Source organism: Musca autumnalis, unplaced genomic scaffold (assembly GCF_047663935.1).
Source record: "Musca autumnalis isolate F117 unplaced genomic scaffold, ASM4766393v1 scaffold_3, whole genome shotgun sequence".
Classification (NCBI taxonomy): domain Eukaryota; kingdom Metazoa; phylum Arthropoda; class Insecta; order Diptera; family Muscidae; genus Musca; species Musca autumnalis.
In genome coordinates this window covers 201,312,483-201,328,211 of record NW_027411866.1, presented here as the reverse complement: position 1 = coordinate 201,328,211, position 15,729 = coordinate 201,312,483, and the positions used below count along the sequence as shown (strand labels likewise).

Sequence of the window (15,729 nt, the reverse complement as noted above, 5' to 3'; positions counted from 1 at the left end):
CGATTCGAGGGCTGGTCCTACACCGAACTTTTCCGAAATGTTGTGTGGGAGGTACCCCAAGGAGTGGACCGATTGAGTCCATCTAAGTCTGGTAGAAATTTCCGAAGTGCAAAGTATGTACTAAATCGGTTACTCCCTTCAAGAGTTATCCTGTGCACAAATTTTCCGAACATTTTCGAAGTTTTGTGGGGGAGGTACCGGAAGGTACCACTCCTTCGGGTACCATCCCCACAAAAGTTCAAAATTTGTCTGTAAAATGGTGTGAACAATAACCCTCGAAGGGAGCAATCGATTTGGTCCAAACTTAGCACATCGTATTATTTCTTCTAGATATAGATCAAATATGGAGTATATTGGTCCACTCCTTCGGGTACCTCCCACACAAAATTCGGTTAAAGTGAAGTCTAAGAGCTCCTCTCGGATCCCTTTATGACGGTACAATTTTTTTCTTGCGCAAGTCCATACTTCCTGAGATATTGCCCTAATGTTTCAAGAAACCCTGACGGCACCAACCAAAATGTCAAATCCGCAAGATAATTCTCGCAAGAGTTTCAGATTGATGCAGACTTTGCACATCATATTATTTTATCGAGTCATGTATCAGGTTGGAATATGGACTATATCGGTCCACTCCTTCGGGTACCTCCCACAAAAAATTCGAAAAAAGTGAAGTTTAAGAGCTTCACTACAGGTACAGTTATGTGGGGGCTATACCAAAACAGGGACCTATGTGGATGATTGTCGTGACCTTCGATGACCTGAGAACCTCAAATGTCAAATTGCAACTAGTTTGGTCAAAATATTTAGCTAAAATCCCAAAGTAACCTTAAATCCGGAGGTACCGTTATATGGGGGCTATTTCGTAGAAAAGATTCGGGGCCACTGAGAACCTCAAGTGTCAAATTTCTGCTAGTTCACTATAATATTGTTGCTAAAATCCTCAAAATACCGAACATATGGGGGGTACCGTTCCGTTAAAAATTTTAGCTAAAATTCTCAAAATACCGAACATGTGGGGGGTACCGTTATATGGGGGTTATACCAAAACATGGACCTATGTGGATGATTTTCGTGACCTCCGATGACCTGAGAACCCCAACTGTCAAATTGCAACTAGTTTGGTCAAAATATTTAGCTACCTTAAATCAGGAGATGCCGTTATATGGGGGCTATTTCGTAGAGAAGATTCGGGACCACTGAGAATCACAAGTGTCAAATTTCTGCTAGTTCACTCAAACATTTTTGCTAAAATCCTCAAAATACCGAAAATCGGGGTTACCGTACCGTTCGGTTAAAAATTTTAGCTAAAATCCTCAAAATACCGAACATAAGGGGAGGGGGGATACAGTTATATGGCGGCTATACCAAAACATGGATCTATGTGGATTATTTCTAGTGGAGAAGTTTTTTGGTAATTGAAAACCTGAAATGCAAAATTTCAGCTAGTTTGGTCAAAAAATTTAGATTAAAGCCTCAAAATACTTTAAATCGGGAGGTATCGTTATATGGTGCTTATATCAAAACGTGGGCCTATCTCCATCATCTTTAGGTTAGGTTAGGTTGCAAAGAGGGGTGATGCAGGATCACCACATGTCCATGTGTACATACACTTAAGCCATAAAGGAGGCCTGTTGTGCGCTCTAATTTGTGGTCAGGATGAGGTTGTATATTTCTTGTATGAATTATACTATTGACTATAGTCTAGGATTTCTGTCATATTGACATAGTCTCTTAATGTTTTGAGCTCGATTGTCCTGATATGGTCGAGTCCTTGTATTATGTCGCTCCCTAGTAGCTGGTTTCTCGGATTTGTGAAGGGCTGGAAATGACAGACGTAGTGTTCCAACGTTTCGTCGTCCACTCTGCATGCCCTGCATTCACTGCTTTCTGCACAACCTATTTTGTGCAGGTGCGTTTGTAGCCCCAGGTGTCCTGTTAGGATACCCGTCAGTCTACTGATGTCTTTTTTACTTAGTATTTTGTCCTCGTCTGGGTTCCCTCATAGGATTTTTGTGTTGTTCCCTTGTCTTCTCTATTCCAGAGGGGTATATGTGCATCTTTTGCCCATGCCTTTAGCTCTATACGCATCGCCTTTAAGGGCTTGGCGTTATCTAGGCCGACTGTAGGTTGCTCCCTGTTTTGCTAAGGAGTTTGCTATTTCATTACCCCTAATCCAAATTTGCCCTGGTACCCATATAACTTCACTGTTTTTGTTGTTATAGCCGTGATGGCTGTTTTTCTGTCAGTAAGGATGCTTGCAGTGGTGGGCTTGTTTGTGTGAGTGTCAAACCAGTTCAGACACTCTGTTAGCGCTCGGACTTCCGCCTGAAGAATCGTATTATGATCCGGCAGTCGGAGGGAGATTTTCCTTTTCGGCTCCATTATATATAGACCCAGTCCGGTTCTCCCCACTAGCACAGCCCCATCCGTAAACCCGCAGCTTCCAGCAGGTATCTGTGCTAGAGTTCCATTGATCCACATGTCTCTGTCTGGTATTAAAACTTTACACATAGCTACTTCCACCATCTTTGATGCAGACATTTTTAAGTCTCTTTAAGCTCCTATTGCCAATTTGGGCGGAAAATGTGGTTAAAATCCTAAAACTGTCGATGGGATTAACGGATTAGGTCAAAAATTTGGATTTCGTAATATTTTGTTCAAACTTCGTTTAAATTCGAAGATGAGCCATATCGGTCCACTGCTTCGGGTACCTCCTCCACAAAAGTTCAATTTTTGTTTTGAAAAAATTATTGGCCCTCCCCCACAAAATTTGGAAAATATTCGCTAAATTGGTACACGTGCTATCTCATAAACAGAACAACCGATTTGTTCGAAACTTTGGATTTCGAAATATTTTGTTCAAACTTAGTTTATGTCTAAAAGTGGGCCTTATCGGTCCACTACTTGGGGTACCACCCATACAAATGTTCAAAATTTTTGATTAACTACGGTTAAGGGTCTGTTCGGGGATCCCTGTTTTCGTGGGCAAACTCTAAATTATAATGTGACCGACTGATGTGAGGTAGGCTGAACTATGTTGGTCCATTTCTTAGGTACCTCCCTCCCCAAAACTTTTTTGCTTTAATCTAAATCCCTATTTTTTTTGTCGGCAAATTCATACGCCCAAAATTGTCTCCTCTTAGTCTCCTCTGTCTTTTCTGAAAGCAAAGTAATTTGTTAGGGATCTGTTCATAGGTCAGTTAGTTCCATGATTCCTGTAACTATTTTTCCTACAATCGGAACTTTGTTAAAATATTAACTTCCACCACGTGTTCAGTGTGATACACGTCATGCGAGGTCCAAAAGTATGCACCACACATGCAATCTCTACTGACTGAAGGCTCTAATCAATGATAAACTTTAAGTTTTCACTCAAAGAGCCGTTAAAAAAATAAATTCAATATCATCAACATTGACGAAGAATTTCCCTCCGTATTGTTGTTGTTATTTTCTCACCATGATTAATATACAAAGAATGCCATCATTCCCGTGTCAAATGTATGCATGATTTGACATGTGTATTGAAGCAATTCCAGGCTATATGTCCCGTGAACAAAGTTGTCAGTCACAAACAAAGAAAATAGCAGAAAACAATATGTTACTAGCTGCCATCTATGGTTTGTTTCACAAGCCAACAAAGACATTTATATTAGAATACAACAATAACAAACGAAATGAGATGGAGAAAAAAAGGAAACCGAACGTTAACCCTTCATTAGAATATAGCACTTCAATAGAATTCTGTTGTGGGGGTATTGATATCGAAGGCATATGAAATTTGTTCTATTTATTCTTTCCCCCGCTTTGCACAAACACTTCGTGATGTGGAAAACCAATTTTTTCCTCTTCTTCTTTTTAAGAGGATGACAACCGTGATGCCTCTTAAATATGCAGACAGAAAACAATTGAAAACATATTAATGTTTGGTTGTTGTTCTTGGCGAAATGGAAAAAACGAACTGTAAACGAAGAAACCAAAGGAAAAAAACACATGTGCATGCCTAAAAATATGCTGTTGCTAAAAACACAACCCCTCAAAGTATGCTTCGCTAACGATACTAAAACCATTTGCGAAAAATTCTCTACTTTTGAAATGTTGTTTCAGTTTTTTTTTCTTTGCTGGAAGGGAAAAAACAGTCTTGACGATATGGATGGTTGTATTTTAATGATGTTTGTCTAGGCAAATTCCAACTACAAACTGAATCGCGGTGGTACGGGTGGTGGTGTCGGCGATGATGTTTTTATTTTGCCAAATTCTTGTATATACACAATTTGTAACTTACTCAGATATTTTATGTACTATTAAATTGCTTGAGTTTAATATGTTCACTCACCTGCAAAAAAAACAGAGAAAAGAAGAGGGGAGTCAATTAATTATGTTTGTATATTTTCAAGTGGTGGTGGTGTTGGTGGTTATAACAAATCTTAGGTATTAAGCTATTAATTTATATAGAGATAGTATTGTATGTAAACCTTAATGTAAATATAAATTAGACAGAGGATTATGTTAAGAGTTTTACACAAAAAATAGATAAAGACCCCAAAACGTTTTTAATGGTCCAACAGAAGATATTTCAACAAATAACTTAATACCGTTATATCCCTTCGAGTACAAATCCTGGTCACATCCTCGCCTCCTTCACACAAAACATTATAAAAATCTACAAAAAAACTTAGTGAACCCTTAAATGTATGCTTTTCAGAAAAAAAGGCTTAAAACATCTACCCCCTCTTTCCCCAAAAATATGTACATACATATGTATGTATATGGCTTTATTTGTGTTTGTTTCTTTTGGTAAATATTTTATGAACAGTTTTATTATTCACATATGGGACATTAAATAGCAAGGGGAGCCGTCATCCATCCATACAGCCAGCCCTTTTAGGTAAATATTCTATGCAAGAAAAAGTGAAATTTTGAAATTTTACTCCCTTTGATGGAATATGTAAAGTTCATATGAAATATTTGCTACATGCTTGTAGAATTTTGCCCAGAATCATTTTCGCTTTGTTAATTGGTTTTAGAATGAAATTGGGAAGGGTGGAAAGGGCTAAAGTGATTAAGTTTACACTAAGGCAGTGATTTTTCTTCCTTTTAAAATGTACGAATATTTCCAAAGGATGAATTGTTTAAAGACGAAATCATTGATTTTTGAAGGGCGCTTTTTTTTAAAAAAAGTAGAATGTTTTCTGAAGGAATGTTAAAGCCAAAATTGTGAATAAATCGTTGATGGAATTTCAGCCACTACAGTGAATTTTTATAAAATTTGCCTAAAGAAATTTTAAAACAAAAACAGGTATTTTTAAATATTATTTTTGAGGAAATAGGCTTCAAAAGCCAAAACCCTAGAATTTAAATTAATGCTTGCTTCAAAGAGCTTTACAGATCAAAAAGCATTACCTTATTAGAATGTTTTAAGAGGTTTAAAGGACGAGACTCAAAAGTATGCACCACACATGCAATCTCTACTGACTGAAGTCTAAAATCAATGAGAAACTTTAAGTTTTCACGCCAAAATTGTGGATAAATCTTTGACGGAATTTCAGGTACCACAGTGAATTTTTATTAAATTTGCCTAAAGAAATTTTAAAACAAAAACAGGTATTTTTAAATATTATTTTTTAAGCTTTCTAAGCCAAACACCTAGACCAAAAAGCATTACCTTATTAGAATTTTTTTTTAGAGGTTTGAAAGACAGAAATTTTTGATTTTTTACCTTTATTCTATTAAAATTGATAAACATTTTAAGCGGCTTTCAAATGCCAAAAATTGGTAATTTTTTAAGACTGGATTTCAAAATTTTAAAACGTGTAGCCTTCACTTTAATTGAATTCTGTCGTGGACTATTAATATAGAATGCATATTAAATTTTTCTATTTATTTTTCTTCACTTTGCACAACCACTTCGGATGTGCAAAAACAATTTTTCTATTTTTTAAGAAGATACTATTGGTTTTAGTATAATATTTCGACTGAATTTTAAAAAGAATTAAAATATTTTTTTTTGTGTTGTAAAGAACATCTTTGAGGTGCTTTGAATGCCTTAAAACGGTGATTTTTGAAAAAAAAAAAAATAGTTTTGACGATCTTTGAAAAAATGCAACCTATAAAATATGGATTTAAATAATATTTTGAAAGACTTTAGAATCTAAAAGTTAGATTTTAGTTTTAATATTTGGAAGGACTATTAAAGCCTCAAATGTAGGTTTTTAAAGAAATTGTTTGTGGAATTTTGAAAGCCAAAAATGCATGAGGTTGTAGGAGGGAGGTGATTAGGAGAAACGCTGTAACTCACATTTGGCGGATGGTTTTTAAACATTTTTCGGAACATCGAAATTAAAATATATAAATTCTTGGAACATTTTGTTTTTCAACATAGTCAGGCTTAATCCCATAGTCGTTGTTTTAAAATTTTATTAAAACAACTTTAATTTATTAGTGGGAAAAAATTGGCGATGTTTACCAAGGGGTAAGGCAGGGAAGACTATAGTTTCAGATCTCGCCACAGATCTTCATCAGTTCCCTTATTTCTTGTTTTCCAACAAGAAACTTTTTATACCCAAGTGTCAATTGCTAGCTCAAATAGATACGTGCGCAAAGAAACACTCTGATCGAGAATTTCTTTGGCACTACCTTGGCACTCGATCAGAGTGTTTCTTTGCGCACGTATCTATTTGAGCTAGCAATTGCCAAGGTAGTGCCAAAGAAATTCTCGATCAGAGTGTTTCTTTGCGCACGTATCTATTTGAGCTAGCAATTGACACTTGGGTATAAAAAGTTTCTTGTTGGAAAACAAGAAATAAGGGAACTGATGAAGATCTGTGGCGAGATCTGAAACTATAGTATTCCCTGCCTTACCCCTTGGTAAACATCGCCAATTTTTTCCCACTAATAAATTAAAGTTGTTTTAATAAAATATTAAAACAACGACTATGGGATTAAGCCTGACTATGTTGAAAAACAAAATAGAAGTCGTCATCCCAAACAAAAAACGCCAACCCTCCTAATTCTTGGAACATGTTATAGAAATGGTATAGGCAGAACCAATACCGTTTATATTGTATGAACCTTCGCATTTCCGGGAAGCCCATTAAAGTGTTCGTTCAGACAGAATTACAAATAAAAATCAGCTTAGGGTCGCTTAATTTGGTAGTTGCGTGGGAATATCTTTCCTTTTTGATTTGCAAACAAGTTTCGATAATTCGTTTTCTCTTTTTTAAACCCTACACCACACTGTGGTAAGGGGTATTGTCTTTGTGCATTTGTATGTAACATGCATAAGGAAACAAAATAGACCCATAGTTCCTTTTGGGGATATACATACATATAATCACTTTCAGAGTCGATTTATGCATGTCCGTCCGTCTGTCTGTCCATGTATTTTTGTTCGCAACATACCGGTCACATTTATTGTCCGATTCAGCTGAAAATTGGGGAATATCATTTTTTTAGCCATAGAAAGAACGATATTGTTTTTGGTGAAAATCGGTTCAGATTTGCATATAGCTCCCATATATATTTTCGGACGATTTCAAATATTTGCTGCACAAAACACGCTATATAAGTCCGATTTCTATGAAATTTGAAACATGTGACTGAATTCGGTCTAGAAATAAATGAGCCAAATTGTATCGAAATCGGTCCAGATTTGGATATAGCTCCCATATATATTTTCGGACGATTTCAAGTATTTACTGCACCAAACACGTTGTATATGTCCGATTTCGATAAAATTTGGAATGTGTGACTGAATTCGGCCTAGAAATAAATGTGCCAAATTATATCGAAATCGGTTTAGATTTGGATATAATAATATAATAATAATTGTTCCACAAACATCCCATACGGGAGAAGGGAGACTTCTCTCATATCAATGAGTGCACCCCGATTCATATTAGCTCAGTGATATGGGACCTACTGTTTATCGCCGAGTCCGAACGGCGTGTCTTAAGACACCTCTTTGTAGAGAAGTTTTACATGGCTGAAATACTCAGTAAATGTCACCAACATCACTGAGGGGTATTTTGGCACCGTTGAACATTTTTTGTGTTGACTGGCCGGGGAATCGAACCCACGATTGCAAGGCGGGTGTGCATACCATTAGCTCCTATTTATATTTTCGGCCGATGGAATGTCTGACGGAATTTGGTCCAAAAATAAGTGTGCCATATTATTTTGGAATCGGTTCAGATTTCGATATAGCCCCAATATATATTTTACATATTCACAGTGGTGTAGGGTATCATATAGTCGGCCCCGGCCCCTTTCCTTACTGGTTTAGGAATATTTTGGTGGATCTTCCAAAGAACATTCTTATTTAAATAATACTAAGTGTCTTCAAACAAAAACGTGATTCTTAACGAATAATTTTCGATGGACTTTAAAGGCAAAAGCGAAAAGTTTTCAAAAAAATTGCTTAAGGAACTTTAAAGTCATAAAATAGAAACCAAAAATCTGAATTTTTTAAAATTTTTGAGCATCTTTGAGACCCCAAAACATGAATTTGTAAGGGAAGTTTTGAAAATCCTGGCTTAAAAAAATATATATTACCAATATTTTTGAAAATTTAACACGGGTTTACCCTTTTAAAACACGTGGCTTGTGATTGTATATTTTACAAGTTAAATAATTGTAGATAAAATGAAATGTTTCTGGACGTGGCAAAAAATATTGGCTTTATAAGATAATTGGCTTTGAAGCTGTGGCTATATTTATGTTAACAAGTAAAAAAGTATCAGTCGGCTTTGCCGACAGAGATATACCCTCAGCTTATATATATCATATAGTCATTTAAGTGGGTCATCGTATACCTTTTGGATCAGTATGCCAGGAAGAATGGACTTGCCCATGGAAAACATAATATTGATTTAAACAGGACCATAACGAACAGCATCGGTATGTGGTGGAGGTACCCTAGGAGAGGACCGATATGGACCATTTTAGAAGTTAAACCTAATTTGGACAAAATATTAGGAGATATAAAGTTTGTCCGAACATGATTGACCCGTTCAAGATATATCGTGCATACTATTTTAGTGACATGTTTTAAATGTTTGAGGAAAGTACCGGAAATTGTGGACCGGTTTTGCCCATCTTCTAACTAAAACTAAGTTTAGGCAAATTATGACGAAGCTACTATATATGGTGGCTTTTTCTGAATAAGTATGGACTTGCCCCTGAAAAAACTTCTAACATCGTAATTGAGGCAGCGAATGCAAGTTGCTTTAACAAAAATCAAAGTGATTCTGGAGCAGGTCTTAAAATGAATTTATTCGAAATTTTTTGTGAAAGGTACCCGAAGGAGTCGCAAATATAGTCCATATTCAAACTCGAATGGACCAAATCGGTCACTCCCATCAAGAGTTATTGCGCGCACAATTTTTCCGAACATTTTTGACCTTTTGTGGGGGAGGTACCTGAAGGAGTGGACCGATATGACTTATCTTCGAATTTTAACTAAGTTTGGAGAAAATATTACGATGACAAAATTGTGTCATATGGGGTTTTTGAAACTTCCAGACCATTTTCTCAGGAAGTATGGTTTTGTCCCTGATGAAACTTGTACCGCTGTATGGGGGCCGTGAATACAAGTTGTTACAACAAAAATCAAAACGATTCGAGAGCAGGTCCTAAACTGAACTTTTCCGACATTTTGTGTGGGAGGTACCCGAAAGAGTGGACCACTTAAGTCCATATTGGAACCAAATCGGATACTTCCTTCAAGATCGTTATCGTGCGCAAAAAATTTTCCGAACATTTTCGATCTTTTGGGGGGGATCGGTTGATCCATTCGAGAGTTATCGTGCGCTCCAGCCAGCCAGACAGACGGACGGACAATGCTAAATCAACTCCAATTTGTCTGAAACGGATTTCGTCCAAACATACTTGGGGTCTAAAACCATTATTTCGATGTGGTCCATTTTGCCCGTATGAAAGTGTATATACCCTCTTTAGCAAAAATGCTGAGGGTATAACAAAACTATACGCTTTATGCGTGTGTCGAATAAAAAATCCGACATCGATTTTTTCCATTTGAGTTAAAACCATCTGAATCCTGTTTTACAGCTCTATTCTTTGGATATGAACATTAGAGCTACCAAAAAAAAAAAAAAAACATTTTGTGGAACTCCCAACCCCAATTTGTTCCATTTGATGCAAAAAACTTTTACATGAAATTCTATGGCGATCGGTTAACGTTAACCCGTGCCAACCTGGCGATCTTTATTTCCATAGTACTTTGTATTTGCGAATTTCCAGGAAGTCGCAGGCCGCAATTATTTTCCAATCGATGAAAAAGTCCATTTACATCCTAAAATTTTATTTGGGTCAGTCAAATGACCATATCTTGTAAATCTTAGTCGAAGCCACAGTGATAACTGCTCGGCTAAAACGTCAATCTCCAATCAGCTTCGGCCTCTCATTCACAAACAGAGAATATCTAAATGCAATTACAACACCAACCATTTTGTCAAATAAAAACTCTATCCACTTTCAAAGACCAAACAGGCGTTTTCTAGACCAAGACTTTGGTAGCGTGTGCGGCGTCCAACGACTGTTGATTAACCACATATTTCACACTTGCATGTAGAGAAGGAAAATGGTCAAACCAACCGTATTTTGAGAGCAAAATAGTGTTTAAAAACCAGTAAAAATACATTTTGTTGTCTTAACACATTGAGTGTTGGATGACATATAAGAATGGTTGCACCAACAATATATATATTTTAATATAGTGAAAATATCCCATCTTGTTCTCAAAATACGTTTGCTCATACCCAGCGTTATTCTTACTACAAATTATTGGGAAAATATGTACTGTAATTTAGAACTGACATAATATCCACAAGTAGAGAAAAAAATATGGTCGGGACAAACACATTTTTAGCAATATAAAAACTTTTAATGTTGCTGCAACCATATAATAAGTGTCAAATTAATTCATTTGGTTTAAGACCATAAACTATTGAAAATATCATATGTATTGTTATCTCAAAATATCTTTGGTTTGATACTCTCTCTCCCTCTCTGCGTGTTTGGCTGAACAAATTAAATATGTTCGAGAATAATACGAAAAAATGGCAGCAAATTAATTCATATGCTAAATATCAAACTTCATTCACATTAATTTTGCTTCTATTTTATTTTTCAAAATGAATAAAAATAAAATCCCATACGATAAATAAATAGCAAAATTAAATTTAAATATTTTTGTCTTATTAAATTTTTAATTTTCAAAATTTCTTTTGTTTTTATTTTACATATTTACACCCACAAAACAGCTACTTACCGAAAATGCTTTCAAGAACACTAAACACTGTATAATGCCCTCCATTGTGTCACCGGTTAGGCAAAATGTGCCGGTTAAATGTCTACCTTTGCGGCCCACTGTGGCCGCAGCCAAAGAGGCATGTACCAGTGCTCGTTGCTGGCCCTTTGTAGTTGCCGTATTAACGCTAAGAGCGCGCGGCAATGGTGCCGCACGCATTATACGCTCCAAGGAGTCCATAATTTGTTAAATGGAAGTGTTTTATAGTTGTAGAGTGTGGTTGGTAGATGATGATGGTAAAAAAAGTTGTTGTTGTTGGCACGATGTAATGAGCACCAGAGGTTGTTGTGAAAAAATATATTTTCTTATTTAGTTGTTGTTGTTGTTTTGTTTTTAATTTCAAGTTAGTTAAGTGTAATAACACTTCTCATGTTGTTCTTGTTGTTGGTGTTTTTCTGCAGTTTAGTTGTTTTTTTTTTTCTTTTTTAGTTAATGGTTTCACATACTTTACAACCTACTTGGTAGGTGTTTTAACTTGTGTGTTGGTTTAGTTGTTGATAATTATTTCATTAAAGTTGATGTAATTTTGTTGCTTATTTGTATTTTTCTTATTTTTATTTTTGTTGTTGTTCTTGTTCTTAGCTTCCATTTAAAATTGTTTATATTTAATTTTTGATTTCTTAAAATATTTACATAATTTTTTTATTGTACAATATTTCTTTAAAAACTTTTTAATAACGTTCAATTTCTTGTGTTTCGTTTTCTTGATCTGAGGAATCTAACTTTAGAAAGAGATTTTCAAAGAAACCAAAAGAAAACAAAAAGAATGGAAATTTGTATTAGATTCGCTGGCGTTTTGTTGTAGAGTAACGGCATATATTATGGATGGGATGAAATGATTTTTTTTAATTTTTTAGAAAATAAATAAGAAAAAGCACACATTTATGTTGATACGCGTTTTGATGTTTTTTGTTTGTTTTGTTTTCGAATCCCTATATATTTTGTGTTGGAATTAGGCATTTCATCATATGTATTTGTCTAAGACAGCCAGCCTTAGGTGTATTTGAAAGAATATCATATCATACTTCCGTTGTTTATTTCAAATTACATTTCCGTTGTAGATGTTAAACAAGTTTATCAACTTCCGGCTTATCATTAATTTTTAAAAAAGGATGTATGTGTGTTAAAATACAGGAAATTGTGTTTAAAAGATTATCTGTAAGGAGAGGAAGGGGGAGCAAGTCCCTGCAGAAATTTCTAAAGCTAAGTTAAAGTCTGAAAAAAAATTACACATCATTTACTTTTTTTCAATCCCAATCCTACTCACTCACCATAACACCTGTAACTTCTACATATGTAAAGGTGTTTGTAACTTCATTGCACTTTTCTACACAATTTCATATAACACCTGTTTTTTTGTGTGTAAAGCCCACAAGTAGGCTTTGATTTAAAATAATTTTCTGTAAAGCCTACATGTATGCTGTGGTTTGCCACAACTAACATTTACAAAGAAAACAAGAAAAAAGAAACGAACATGTATGTATTTTTCCATTCATTAAAGTGTGTGTGTGTGTGTGTGTTTTTCAAGCCAAGTGTCTGATGAGAATGTATACAAAATAAATTGAATAAAATGCCTGTAAACCAAATTTACAGTACCTTTTCATTTACATATAGCAAGCAGCCTGGACCCTGGTAAATGTGATTTATGTATCTATGAAAAACAAACTACTCCATTGCTATCACTGTTACACTATGTGAAGAGGGTATAGAGAACAAATAATGAGATAAAAAGACGAGAGATGATGTGAAAAAACCCAGAAGTGGAAAATGAATAGAATAAAGATGTGTTTAATGACACAGGTAAATTTCGTATGAATAAATAGAAAAGGTAGAAACTAAACAAACAAGACATACATATATGAATATGTACACGTACAAACACGTTGGTAGACAGATATTTTTAGCTTTTTTTTAAACTTTCCTAAAAACAAAAGAGATTTTAAAACTGAATGTATGAGGGAAAAAGAAACGGAGACCATTATTATGTTTCCGGGAAAACATGTTGGTTTTTAAGAATATTTTTTACAGTGTTTCCGAACCCAGCAAAAAACTCATTACAAAACTCCTTACTAGCCCATTATTTTAATAAGGATAATTGGCCAGAAATAAGAAGTCATTTTTTGGCCACTAAATTGCCGGCTTTTATTGTTAGTTAAGTAGTTAATTATTGGCTACTAAAGGTCGTATGTTTTTAATAGTCTACTTGTAGTAGCCAAAGAATACCTGCTTATTTCTTTTACTTATTACCTTTTTAAAATAATGGGATAGTAAAGAAATTTGTATGAGTCTCTTGTTGGAAAACTGTAATTAATTTGGAATATTTTTAAGAAGTTATCTCAATTATCACCACCGATTTATTGAGTATTTTTAAAGAATTCTGCGAGTTTAGAAAGCCATAATTAGACATGTCATGATATTTTTTAAAATTATTTTGAAAGGATTTTCGAAAATGTAATATTCGCATTTATTTACGCCACAAACAACGAAGAAGCAAAAAAACTCATTACAATTATTCTGGCCTAGGCAACACCGCGTTTTGCCAGGCGCCATTTGACTTTTTTTGGAAAGTTTGACAGTTTTTAGCCTAGACTTATTCAGAACAGTTTTCCGTACGAACATGTTATGTGTTCGCTTAGCAAAAAAAAAAAAAAAATAAGTGGACTTTACTTGTGAACGTTTTCATCCAAGAATTTTTCACAATTTTTTTTAACAATCAAATTAAATTTTTTTTATTTCGAGATAGGATCATCCTATAGGACTATGAAAAACTGGTTTAATGAATTCAACCGGGGTCGGCACTCGCCAAAAAACGAAGGTCGTGAGGGTCGCCCAAAATCGGACGTTGTGCCAGAGAAAATATATGCCGTGCATGAACGGATATTGCGAGATCGCCATCTTAAATACCGTGAGATAGAGGCATCCACCAACTAACATTTGATATTGTATAAACACCTGGCCGTAAAAATGGATTTTCCTCATTAGATCCAGCAAAATTTGACAATCGCTCAAAAACGGCTCTACTTAATGGTTTAAATAAATTGTGCATAAAATCGATCGCGGTGCTTTAAACGACGTTTATAAGATCGTCACAGATGACGAATCTAGGATCTATGCTTAGAAGCCTGAAACAAAGCAGGAATCGGCTGTTTGGGTCTTCGGAAACGAGCCAAATCAAACGAAAATTGTTCATGTAACAAACACTTCGAAACAAAAGGTTGCCTGTTTCTGACTGACTGACCATGTGGAGTCTATACGGCTTGAGAAATATAGGACGGTTAATTTTGAGTGGTACATTATAATTTGTTTGCCTGAAGTCTCCTGAGAAATTCGGAAAACGATCAAGAGAAGACAAATCATTCTGCGTCATGACAATGTGGGCTCTCACACATCGATTCAAACAAGCGCCTGTTGGCCGGACAAAACGTCGAATTGATGGGTACAGCGGAGGTACAGCCCTGACTGGGGATCCAATGTCTTCATTTGATTCCAGCAAATCAAGAAAAAAAGGCGTGTTCAAGGATTTTTGTTGCCTGAAGATGATGTAAAAGCGCTCAAAAACCATGTTTTGGAAGTGTCTCAATCGGAGTGGAAAAAGTGCTTCGCCAATAGGTTTGCGAGCACGAAAAAGTATATAAATCATACTGGAGACTCCTTAGGAAAACAATAAAATCGTTTTTTATGGTAAATATTCGCGTTTTCATTGTTAGGTCAGATCGTTCAGCCCTCGTAACACATTATTTAGACAAAAGATTTGCGCAAGCAATAAGCAGTTATTTTTTGGCCCCAAAATTAGTAGTTAGGACTGTTAGTAGGTAGCCAAAGGTTTACTACTTACTTTAGTGGCAAATAATAAGTACTTATTTCTCATGCATTTGTTAAAATAATGGATTAATAAGGCCGATTGTAATACCTTTTTTGCTATGAAACAGTGCGATTCCCCAGCCACACCTTTAAAAAATTGCATGCAGATAAAATTTTTTCAGAACAAATATTTGAAAATACCTATTATTGCCAACTCTTATATCAGGTTGCCTTACGTATGGTTTCAGCAACAATATATATTTTTCATAGAAGCATTACTACCCAAATTTCTCTCAAAACATTTTCGCTCTAATCATATTTCTTTTCGGTGTTTGCCATGTGTTATTTTTTAAGATATATTAAGCAAATATAGTCCCAATATATTTTGGGAATAATTTTTAAGGAAGCATCTTAGTTATGATTGCGGACTTTATTTCTAAAGATTTAACAGAGCTATAATTTTGAAAATTGGTTTGGGATATTTCCAGGTTACTCTAATAGCCATATAAATATGTTTCTTGCTGTAGTTTGTAAATGTTTTCAAAGTTCAAGGAAGTTGGGTATGAAAGATACCAGACAACGGTTCTGACCGGTCTCTCTTT

At 35.2% G+C, this 15,729-nt stretch overlaps 3 protein-coding genes across 10 annotated transcripts in view; all 3 read right to left on the bottom strand.

Annotated features, from left to right (window-relative positions):
- Positions 1–11,945, bottom strand: part of rg (A kinase anchor protein rugose) — a 351,680-nt gene extending 339,735 nt beyond the window's left edge. For 4 of the 5 annotated variants that reach the window (XM_073976279.1, XM_073976280.1, XM_073976284.1 and 1 more), the window contains exon 1: positions 11,288–11,684. In XM_073976279.1, the coding sequence (XP_073832380.1) occupies positions 11,288–11,506 (219 nt within the window). In that variant the 5' untranslated portion in view covers positions 11,507–11,684. Of the gene's footprint in view, positions 1–11,287 lie in introns of all 5 variants that reach the window. The other variant, XM_073976281.1, reaches the window with a different exon arrangement.
- LOC141398713 (neurobeachin-like) overlaps positions 1–15,729 on the bottom strand; it is a 906,809-nt gene that overhangs the window by 53,195 nt on the left and 837,885 nt on the right. The gene's annotated exons all lie outside the window — the stretch shown is intronic.
- Positions 11,652–15,729, bottom strand: part of LOC141398712 (uncharacterized) — a 116,501-nt gene continuing 112,423 nt past the window's right edge. The window contains exon 3 of one of the 4 annotated variants that reach the window (XM_073976288.1): positions 11,652–12,044. In XM_073976288.1, coding sequence (XP_073832389.1) covers positions 11,916–12,044 — 129 coding nt within the window. In that variant the 3' untranslated portion in view covers positions 11,652–11,915. Of the gene's footprint in view, positions 12,049–15,729 lie in introns of all 4 variants that reach the window. The other 3 variants (XM_073976290.1, XM_073976289.1, XM_073976287.1) reach the window with 3 other exon arrangements.